This window comes from Peromyscus eremicus, chromosome 7, assembly GCF_949786415.1.
Source record: "Peromyscus eremicus chromosome 7, PerEre_H2_v1, whole genome shotgun sequence".
NCBI classification, from domain to species: Eukaryota; Metazoa; Chordata; class Mammalia; order Rodentia; family Cricetidae; genus Peromyscus; species Peromyscus eremicus.
This window is the reverse complement of record NC_081422.1, coordinates 10,145,028-10,156,521: the sequence shown is the minus strand read 5'-3', so window position 1 is coordinate 10,156,521 and position 11,494 is coordinate 10,145,028. Positions and strand designations below refer to the sequence as shown.

General features: G+C 40.6%; 1 protein-coding gene across 1 annotated transcript in view; it reads right to left on the bottom strand.

Annotated features, from left to right (window-relative positions):
- Window positions 1–871: 871 nt before the first annotated feature.
- Maml2 (mastermind like transcriptional coactivator 2) overlaps window positions 872–11,494 on the bottom strand; it is a 336,705-nt gene continuing 326,082 nt past the window's right edge. Inside the window, exon 5 of the mRNA XM_059267306.1 lies at window positions 872–3,829. Coding sequence (XP_059123289.1) covers window positions 2,811–3,829 — 1,019 coding nt within the window. The 3' untranslated portion in view covers window positions 872–2,810. The remainder of the gene's footprint in view (window positions 3,830–11,494) is intronic.

Sequence of the window (11,494 nt, the reverse complement as noted above, 5' to 3'; positions counted from 1 at the left end):
ATAAATCTTTTAAAAAAGTGATTTGTGTGTATGTACCCATTGATATTAACATTGGTTATCCTAACTGTAATGCTGTATGACTTCATACAAGAAAACCACTTCTGAATTTTTTAACTATTTTTTTTTTACACATGGAATTACACACAATACAAAATACTTGTATTACAAGTTGAAATCTTTACATTCGTGGATTCAGGACAGCAATGCAGGCAATACCAGCACTTCACTTGGTGACTCATTTCATTGGGCCGAACACAAAGCCAAGAAGGAATTATTTGCCTACATTACTTTCTTGTCTCTGAATTTAAAAAAAGAAAGAAAAATGACTCCTACCTTCTCTGTTATATGTCAGAATGATAAACAATGTCAGCAATTAAGTAGTCTGGCGTTTCTAGAAATGGGAGTTTGGATCCCAATAGCTCTTACGTTGTAAATCTTCAGGCGCTTACTAAGTTTGTCTATCAAATTGTCATTATCTCAGCTTTCAGGAAAATTACGTCATCTTTGGTAATAGGCTGCCAACAAACAGAAACTATAGATTACACCATCCCCCCAAAGAATCCTGTATTTTAATGAATAGCTGAATAAATAGACATTAATTATGAAATTCACATTAAGATAGAAGAAAAACCAACCATTCTGTTTGCTTTGCCTCTTTGAACAACTGGACAGCTGTTACAAAATGTACTATTCGTGTTAGGGTGAAAACAAGCTGAATTATGGGGGCTGCAACTGAGAAATCCTGCAGATATGTACAGTAATCTGGAGGAGCTACAAAATAACCTGTTTATATACACACTGTTTTCCCTCTCTTTCTGCATGGAGAAACATTGTTTTGTATAATGGGCAAACACCAGAAGAACACCGTGCTACGGGGACTGATACAATGTGTACAGCAGAATAATCAAATAAGACAAGAGAACTATGGGCATAATAAAGAATTTAGAGCTGGAAAACACACCAGCAGGGAGGCATGGAAACCTGGAATGCTTTCATGTTGAGGTTTCAGAACATAAATTCATCTTACAAGCCTCTTGGTAGTTCTTAAAGTTTCCACTCCATCACCTATGGTTTAAGTGTAGAGCTAAAAATAAACCATCATATTATACAAAACTTTGTATATTAGCATACAAAAGGTAACAATTTACTTTTTGTATAAAATATAACCTTTCGATAGTATATTTATTTCACATATGTATAAATATAATCCAAAGAATATGTTTTAAGTATTTCTACCAAAATATTCTTTACAAAAGTTTACAAAAACAAGTAATTTATTAATATTTACAAATCAGCACAGGAAAGATTCTGGGCCAGCGATATTGGTGCAGCGGAAAAGAAGGAGAGAGACTAGAAGAGGGCTTTATGGAGCTTTAAAAACGTGTTCCTTTTCTGACCAGATTTGTGAAGATTTGGTGCTTCAAATGACTTGAGTTAAATCACACTTGATATTTAAGTGTGTGAATGTATATAACTCAAAGGTCGAGAGTAGCCTTTGATCCTCTGGATTTAGGAAAGTGGTGGTGGTATCTTAGAGCCATCTCAAATCTGTACATTTCCTCTGCTTTGCAGTGGACATAGATGTGGGCACTGAGGTTCAGTGACCCAACAAAAACCCATGCGGTGCTATAGCACTCAGCCCTGAGGGAGGAAACCTGGGTAAGAAGGGCCCAGGCACCGTACGGCAAAGACTCACCGTATCATGAATGGAGTGAGTGGATGGCTACATACAGACCACACTGGGCTCAGCTGTTGACCCACGTACAAGCACTATGTCCAAGTAAGGCTCTGTTGTCTCTCAGTTATGTTTTCCTCTAAACTCTGTGAAATAGCTCTGTGCCAACTCTCATACCCTTCTCCTGTTTCTTATCTCCAGTCAAAACAGGACACTCTAATCTTCTCACTCTGATCCAAACTTTCATTTTTTACAAACAAGTCTCAGGCTACCAAAAAATAGGAGGATAAGGCTCAATTTCATTCTGCTTGGGAACAGGACAGTGGGCCTCAGTCACAGCTAGAAACACCTCTGGGTATTTCTGCCCATGCTTGTCTCCTACATGGCAAGGTTCGATTTTTTGGAGTGAAATTTGATGTAGGCAACTGTGCCCTGATATTTCAGTGTGGTCAGAACAAGTCCTGGTTATCTGAAGAAATCGGTAGGGAAGCCCCATCCAAGTTGTAAGCCCTGCATTCTTCTTTTATCTCAAGACACAGCATCCCACCAAACTATAAAATGTGGGAAAATTACAAAAATGAGGAGTGCATCTAGGGAAGAAGTCATAGAATCTGCTGGATGGCTTCTAGGTTCTCTGGTTCTCTCTTACTCCAAACAACCATATAACGTTTCAATCTTTCCTGCAAGTTTTAGGAAAAGCAAATGGAAAGATAGTGGAGAAATCAAAGCATATTTATCTACTAGAGCAGATGACAGTCTGCTGCCTGTTGCTCAGAACAAACACCTGTCTATGATATGGGATTGAAACAAGTCTCAAGTTCCATTATATTTCCTTCACCGGGAAAAGGAACTTGGGAAGACCATTTTACATAGTTAATTACACATCAACATCACAGTTGTGTTTGGATAAACTAGATAACACGTCCTGATGTTCAGGCAGGGAAAAAGGATCCCAATGTTTTAATATCAGGCTCGAGATTTTTTTAAACAAGCACACGAACCAGAATGTTTATCATTGTGGTTACTGCGGGCTTTCCGTTCTGATGCCTGTAGAGCACCCGGATGCCAACAGTTTGGCATTACAGCGTCCTTGGAAAGCACTGCTTAAAGCCTGCAAACCACCCCGCTTTTCTCCTTAGGAATTGCTTCCCAGGATTTCATCAAGGTTGATGTCTTTCATCCAGTCGTCATTGCCAGGCTCTGTCTTCAGCAAAGAATCGATGAAATCAGCATCACTGTTAAGTGCAGGGCCCATGCTGTCAGTCTGTTGGCTGAGGAAGTCAAAAGCTAAATCGCTGCTGTGGTCAGTTCCTTGAAAAGCCCTGGAACTTTGGTTGGATGAAGGAAAAGTGTTGGGCGTCAGGGATGGTGGCTGGTTGGTGCCTGTCCGCGGCTGATTCAGTCCTGTTCCTGGTGGACTCATATTAGATAGACTCTGTGAGCCCAGCTGGTTAGGTCTGAGGTTCAAACCCCTGAGTGGACCAAGCGTTTGCCCATTCAATGTCTGATTCATTTGGTTCATAGGTCTCATTTGCACTGCTGGCGTTAATTGGCTAGGGGGTGCCACGGCCCTCTGGGAAAATGGCTGGCTCCCCACTCCTGGTTGCAGTGACTGGTTTGGGGTATAAGCTGCTGCAGGTGTCCCTGTTGGGAAGCGGGCACCTGTGGATTTGAGGGCTTCCTGTTGTTTGGCTGTTACATCTTGGGAAGCCCAGTTTGTTGCTGTCGTGTTGGATGTGATCATGACAGTTGATGATCTCTGGGATGGCATGCCTGCCAAACTGTGGGCCAAATTTGGCCTTAGTTGTTGTGAACTGCCAACAGATGCAGCTCCAAAGGTGGCCACGCTGTTGCCGTTAGTTGCCCCTAAGGGAGATGGCCGTGGCATCAGAGGGTTGTTCTGACTTGTCATCAGCTGGGCTGTGTTTCTCTGTTGGGTCAGCTGATTCATTGCTGAAGTGACATTGTAGGTGCCAGGCTGGTTACAAGGCAGGTTTCCATACATCCCCATGTTCTGAACTGCTGTGGATAACAGTGGCATTCTCATCCCGTGAGATGTAGACATGAGGCTGGAGTTTGGAGTTAAGATGGTGTGTGTTGAAGCTGGGTTTGTCAAAGCCTGGTTAGAGTTTAAATTCACTGTGGAGGAGCCACCTAAGGCAGAGAAGAGAATACATTCATTCATGACAGTATGGCATCTCCTGGCGCAGCTTGCAAGAACTTATTGTTAGGCAAATAACATATGAAACATACTGTGTAAAAAGAACATAAGAGATTTGGGATAAAACATTTCCCTAGGCCACTCCTAGGTTAAGAGTTTTTCACATCACAGAAAGAAGACTGAAATAGAGTGGTTCTATCTTATAGTTTCTATTTTGTCTTCTGAAGTCACTGAGGTGTCAATCTTTCATTTTGAATTACTTTTATTATGTTCCAAGTTCGAAGACTACAACTTTGATTAGCTAGCTGTCATGAAATCCAGGTTACTCTTCACCCCAGGGTCCAAATGAGAAAGTGGGGGATAAATCCTATTCATGACTACTACACTAATATTCCTAACTCTCAGCCTGGAAAACCATGTCTCCTTCTTTGTCTGCACCATTCTCATTCAGGAAGATGCTGAGTGGCCTCCCTGCATCCGAAGGGCAAAGTCTCATCTCTTTAAGAATCCCGAGTTGGATGTAATCTGTGCTCTGGTGATGGTTTCCGCATGGGAAGCCTGCTAGAAGGTGTGCACTTACTACTGTACTGCTGTTGAATACCCCACCAGCCACCTTTGTTCATCTGTCTCCAGCTCCCATGATGCCCCTTAGCCCCCTCCCCCCCAACCCCTGCCCCGACCCTATATTTTCTTCAGGCCAAGCCTGAAGCTCTCATTTGAAGGTTTTCCTAATATCCTAGTCTCATTTCTTTGCAGGCCATTTTCTGCTTGATTCTTCCATTGACCACTGACACAATCCACCAAGCCTCAAGAGGGCTGCCCGTTAAACTGACGCCTGTCAACAATTGATCGAATATGGGGCAATAACTGGATCCCAGGCTGCTGAACAAGATGGCTCCATACAACAGACAGTGACTAATAGATGCACTGAAATATCCCTGGCTCAGTAAGGTAGAAGTCACCTGAGAAATCAGCTTGAGAGGCAAAAATGGAGGGAGAAGGTGCCTGAGACAACAAACTCCACAAGGGTAGGCATTTCCTCTGGTTTTTGTTTACAGTTGTATTCCAGGTCTAGTGGCTGACAGAGTTGGTGTTCAACTCAATATTGAATGATTTAATGAAGGAGATTGAAGGAAGGACAAAACCCAGAGAAAGATAACTCTCATGAAGATATTGAAACAGAGTATGAAACACATGTATGAAATAAGAGTTATGTGAAGAGTGTGCCCACAAGTGACCACTTAGGATATCCCCTGTTGCTACGATGCATCACCCAAAAGTCAAGGGCCAAGCTAACACTGTAGTTTTTCTCTTTACTGCAAGAAACATCCTCATCTAGACCACATGCTCCTCCAAGGCAGGAGAGTTTCTTGTTCCTCCTTTCACAGGATCCTCTACTGTCTAGCATACTGTGGGGCGTTTACCCAACCACCCCCACAGTTCCCCAGAGTTTTCTTGAGTGCGAGCAGCAGGAAATATTAGATAGAAGGATTTATTGCGGAGAATATCGCGGAGATAAACAGATAGAAAATAAAGGATAGCCTCGAGAGGGCCTGGAACCTATTCCAACGGGCCCCGACTGTCTCTGCCCCAGGGTTTTTATAGAGACACCAAGGGGTGGAGCAAAAGACCTCCTCCCAGCACAGCCAAGTGCAGACCATCTCAGACACCTGCACTTAGGCCCGTGGTCCTAATCATCCTCTATTCGGACCTGCTGGGTAAAGCCACAAGGAACCCGAGAATGGGCTCCCACAGGTCCCCCTTTCTTAATATATAAAAAAAACTATTAATGGCTTACAGCAATCTCCATAGCTGTTACACCTCCCAGTATGGGAGTAGAGGATGATATAGATGGCATTTCTCTTTTGAATTAGGTCCAAGGTGACTACAGCAGTCTTAGCTGCCTCAAGCCCTTTCTAAGCCAAAACTCTTAAGGCGGCTACAAACTTAAAGAATCCCTTAGCTTCATCATTACCATTAACAGGTTAACATAAATATTGCTATACATAGTCACAATTCTCTCAATCTTACAATTCAAAGCAAACTCTTAACAGAACCATTTGAATTAGCATATATGGTGCTATATATAGTTAACAATTTTCTCCGTCTTACAACTTTAACTCAATCATTTGAATTTTCTTGTTAACAGAACATAGGAAAAACTTCGATGTATTCACATCAAACTTAAATATTTCCTTAACTCCACAAAACCAGGGTGCATTAATATCAATAGGGTTCTGCAAACATAATTCAATCTCATAGCTCCTCCTTTTCTTTATAATTTTTTAAAGAAAACCTCAAACCTAGTTAGAAGAACCCAAACTCATACAATTCCTACAAACCCATATTGAAAAGCAATCTTCTCAATCTAACCATTAACACTTTGAAAACTTAGCAAAACATCCAAAAGCAGTTTCTTAATAAAACTCTTTACACTTTAAAAGTAGTCTCTTAATATACCCCATTTGCATTTCTTACTAACAAAAACATGACATTAATCCCTCAAACAACTTTTGAAATTAGACTAAGGAATATTAACTCTTCCCCCTTTCTTTATAATTTAAGCAAAATCTCAAGCCTAGTTAGAAAACCCAAACGTTTCAATTTAAACAGTTCCATTTGTAACACAAAACCAGTTCTGTAAGTAATTTCATTTTTACATAAACAGTTCCACAAAACAATTCATGAATCACCAATTAATAAAGCATATATGCATACACAAAACTGCATCTTGACTCTAGGTAGAAATAATAAATTTCTTCATTTAAACAGTTCCATTTTTTTATGAATAAACTCAAAATTGTCCCATTGCAATGAAATCTCTATTGTTCATTTCATTTCTTAAGTCCCAAAATTCAAATGATAAATTCTGGTATGAGCCTTCCAAATATGAAGAAATCCATAACCAAAGTCTTTTTGTAATTTTATCTCATTTTAAGTTCAAAAAGTTCAAACAAGAAATAAATTCTGGTATCAGGCTTTCACTTCCAAATATGAAGAGACTTTTTACAACCAAAACTTTTTGCAGTTAACAATTTTAGTTCAAACAAGCGTCTCTGCAACTTTTGTTCTCACAGACCGACCTTTTTAGACAGTAGTAGTCTAAACTGCACCATTTTTTGATGTTAGCTCAGGTTTTTCTGTGTTGCGTCGATTTTCCACGGATCTCAGCTGCGGATGCCTTGTGCTGGTTCTGGCGTCCGCCATTCTTAGCTTCTTAGCGGCTTTTGGAGCTTTTGAAAAACCGCTCAGACTGCCTGCTTTGCAGTCTAGTAGGACACTACCTTCTGTGTCTCAGGTTCTTTCACCATATACATTAAAAATAGACTCACACTTAACATTTACACTTTACAAACTCACATATAACATTTTTTGCATTTAGATTCACATTCAACATTTACATGTTTTTACAAACTCACATATAACACATTAACATCTACTTATTTATACTCCTTAAGGAAACTACAGAACTACTTTAGCAAATATATTTCTTATATACTTATCATATTTCTTATTTAAACTTACATTTACAATTAGTATCTTTACTTCTTACAAGCTTATTACTACACGTCTTAGACTACCTTAGATATTTCTTGCAAGCTTATTTTCTTAAAGGAACTCTATAGATCTATTTTACAAACTTATACAGGGCTACCATTAGCATATATTTAACTTAGCAAACACCTAAAGATTTCTTAACACAGATCTAACAAGATAATTTTTACAAACTCACATATCTTATTTTCTTCTTTTTCTATTTCTTACTCTTAATTATTAGTACTATCTCTATTAGACAGATTCTCTTAACTAGACAGGAAGTACGTACATCATTTCTAAAGTTTAGAGTTTATAGTCAGCTTTGTTATAAAGCACTGGGATTTAGTGAGTGTTGTTGTTATAGAATTGTGATAGTTGTTGCTAGGGGACTGTAACCTTCCCAGGATGACGCCACACTGCAAAGTTGCCAGTTCTCTCAGCCGTTCCGGACCCAGCAGAGATGCACTGTCAGTGGTAGACGGTGTTTAACTAGAGGCTGTCCCTTCACCCAAATTCATAATAGTTCCCCTAAGTGCTTCAATTCAGACAAATGTTTCTATTATAGCAGTACTCTTGGTTTGCTCTACCGAAAAAACTTCATTTCATACTGAGGGTGAAATTACCATATTTAGCTGCTGTAAGGTCTTTGCCAAATACCGCACAGCTATTAGGCGATATAACGTATTTTTCCAAAGGAGCTAGTAAAGCCAAAAGTGGCACAGCTCCGAACTCTATTTCCTCACTGTTTGCATCAACCAGTGACAAAACCTCAGAAACACTGATCGAGCCACTTTCATTCTGGTTCCTTTGTAGGAACGTCATTGGAGCTGACCTTTCTTAGTTCCACGCTCCTTACCAGATGCTCCGGTAAACACCGAGCTTCATTCTCCTCTTGTGAAAAAACACAAACATGTCCTAGACCCCATATTAACACAGGATTAGTACCCTTCCATAATCCCAAGCAGGGTTCTTTCTATTTCTCATTACCCTCAGCTAAAGGACCAGGAAGACTGGAGTGAACTCTAATATGGCCCACAAAGCATGGCAGCTTTCTTTTGTGGAATAGCATCTTGAATTTATTGAAACATTTTGACTGGATTGTTGTTAGTTCCAATATTTTCACCAAAACTGTTACTATTCAAAGGAGTCAAGAACATAGATGTTCTTTCATGAAACATATCCTTCATTAGCTTACTTTGAGAAAAAGCATTTTCAGGATTTAGCATTTTCATTTTATTAGCTTTAACTACTGATGTTATTAGCAGCTGTGATTTAGCATTGATTTCTTATAAGGAACTTTCAGGTGAAGCAACTCTTGTAAGACAGCTTTTCTGAAGTTTGTTTCCCATCTATAAAGCAGTCATTTTTTTGAATGCCTGTTTCTTATCCCCTTAATTAGATTTGCAAAGGAATCACTCATTGCAGGTTCTTTGTTCAAGAGGTAAATAACTTTTAATTTCACATAAGTTTTTTCATATCTAAGACAACGTTCAGTGTATAAACTGCTCTCTCTTGCTGTCTTAAGGATTTTAAAGTGGCTTGTTTGCTCTTAAAGGTAGCCTTTTGCCATCCAACTACCGTAAAAACTTTGCACAGCTATTAGGGTAAATAAGGCATTTTACCAACCCCCAAACCACGAAGTGCCTAGTTCCATATCCTTTCAATATTTCATTGGAACTGACACTTAAAACTCTTAGATGATTTTCCTCCTTATTCTTTTAAAAGCTGAATTTTAAATTTACCATGAACATATTTTCGAGCTGACAAACGTGTTTCAGGGCAATGTCACCATCTTTAGCGGAAAAAACTACCTTTCCCAGAATGCATTTCCCTTATATCAGTCCATAATAATATCAGTCCTTTATATCATTTGTCCATCAGTCATTTCCCATAGTTCTTTTCGGGTCTGAGAGTCAACTTCTACGTTCTTTTTTACCAGACTTGCTTACAAATTCTTGCCTGGGAGGTTTGAACAAAGTTTTTTGCTTTTGCAACGGGAGATTTGAACAAGCATTTTACATTTTCAGTTATGGCACGTTGGGAGATTTCTATTCTCGCCTCAACTGGCTTTAACAGGTGTTTCTCCTTCATCCAACACTGGCCCCAAATCAGAACCACACCTGCCTCGTTAGCCGGCATTGAGGCTGGCATTTCTGATAGCAACTTTCCTAGGGGCTTGTGTTTTAGCCAGTCAGTGAAAAACAAGATCATGTACAACAGCTTTTCCATAGCTCTTTCAGAGAGATTTTCTCCCACTGATCTATCTCATTTTGCTTGTTCCTCCCTTCCCCAGATGCAGAGCTTCAGGTATCTGTCTGCGGCTCTGTTCCCCTCCTAGCTGCTTTTGGAGGTAGGGGCCTTTTTTCTCCCCCGGAATCTGCCTCAAATTCTAGCAGCTTTTCACAGGTCATGTATTTTCTGGGGAGGAATATGTCCCTTCTGTTTCTTCGGAGTCTTTTTCCCAGACAGTTCCCAGTTTGGTCTCAGTTTATCCCCTCTACCCCAGAAACAGTTTCCGACACTACAGTGGCGGCTTTCCCTGCTACTGAAGGTAGGGGTTTTTTGTCTGTTTTCAGGGTCTGTGTGGTTAGCGTACAGATTGAAAGTCTAACAAGGGAGGTTTTTGCCATCTCTAAACTCCCACTAGGACAGGTGTTTTACTTCATCAGGCCTTCACCTGACCCAGTCCCCCAGTGGGTTGCGTTTGCTTGTCTGGGTGCTCAAGGACAGAGCTTATGCCAGAGGCAATCACCCCTCAGGGCTACACTCCCTCATCTCAGGGGAGTCAGTTGAAACAAAGCTTTTCTCAAAGAGGTGCTTTCTCTGACAGAAAAGAAAGCTTTACTCCTGGATAGTGCTGTTCTGCCCTGGCTGGGCTCTTTCCCCAGACAGCGTTCTGACTCAGCAGCACAACTGCTTCAGACACAGTTCAGCTTTACTGTTTTCCCAGAAAGGTCCTTACTGATAAAAAAGCTTTTTTCTCAGATTTCTTTTTGCAGCTGTGGACCTACCAACTCGGAATTTGTAGGAGAGCAGGCAACTGTGCTGTTCCCACTGGCTTTAGTTTTGTTTGTTCATTAGCAATCTTCCCCTGGGTCCTGCACCTTCCTGCCTCAGCTCTATGCTCCAGGAAGTTTACAACTGCAGGAACCCTAGTATCCCCGAAATGCACCCCAACTCAGAGATGCTGGCCAGTCACCTCTGGGTTTTTGGTCAGAAGCGAGGATACAATGCTAACAGTTTGCATGCTTCAGGGGATCTTTGCATTAGGACGATTAGGAGCACCTTTTCATTCTGAAATGCTCACTCAGAAACAAAACCCTTGATGCCTCAGCTCGGCTGTAACTGAAAAGCTTGGCTTTTTTTGCTTTTAAACAAAACCCTTGATGCCTCAGCTCCACTGTAACTGAAAAGCTTGGCTTTTTTGCTTTTCTCAGGTAAAGTTTCTGGCCCTTTTGGGCTCTCTGTAGCTCTTTACCCACACTCTCCCAAGCGTTTCCCTCAGGGTACTCTGACCCACTGTCTTTTACTAGCTTGAAGAGACACAGCTTACAAGAGGTTTTTAGGAACTTGTCCCTGCCTCCTGCATTGCAGGGACAATTTTTAAGGCTTGAAAAACAGAACTTAGAGGTTTTGCTGTCTTAAGAGGTTTGTTGTTTTTCCCTTAGAGCTAATCACAGGTGGTCCCCATACTAATATCTTCAGGTGATTCTAATTTTTGCCCTTGAGAGAAAGTTAAAGGCTTTAGTTTTTAAGTTTGAGAGCTTTTGAGAAAGATGAAGGCTTTTTAGAGTTTTTCCCCCAAATTTTCCAAGAAAAGCTTTAAGAGAAAGGTTTTTTTCCCCCCAAGAGAAAGAGCAACTTTTCCCAAAACTTCCCAACTTTAAACTTTTTGGCTTTTTACATCCCCATTTTTGCCTCAGGGAGAAATCACTTTCTCCTGCCGCTTGGACTTAGCATTTCAGCTGCCCCAGGTCAAAAGCTTCCATAGGAAACTTATTCTTCCCCATAAGCTCGAAGAAGAGCTTTTTTACTATCCAAATAGCCCAAAGAAAGATTTTTTCCCCCAGTTTGCATTCAGAGCCCCCAAGTTAGAAAATTGACGAGTTTTTCTGTCTAGT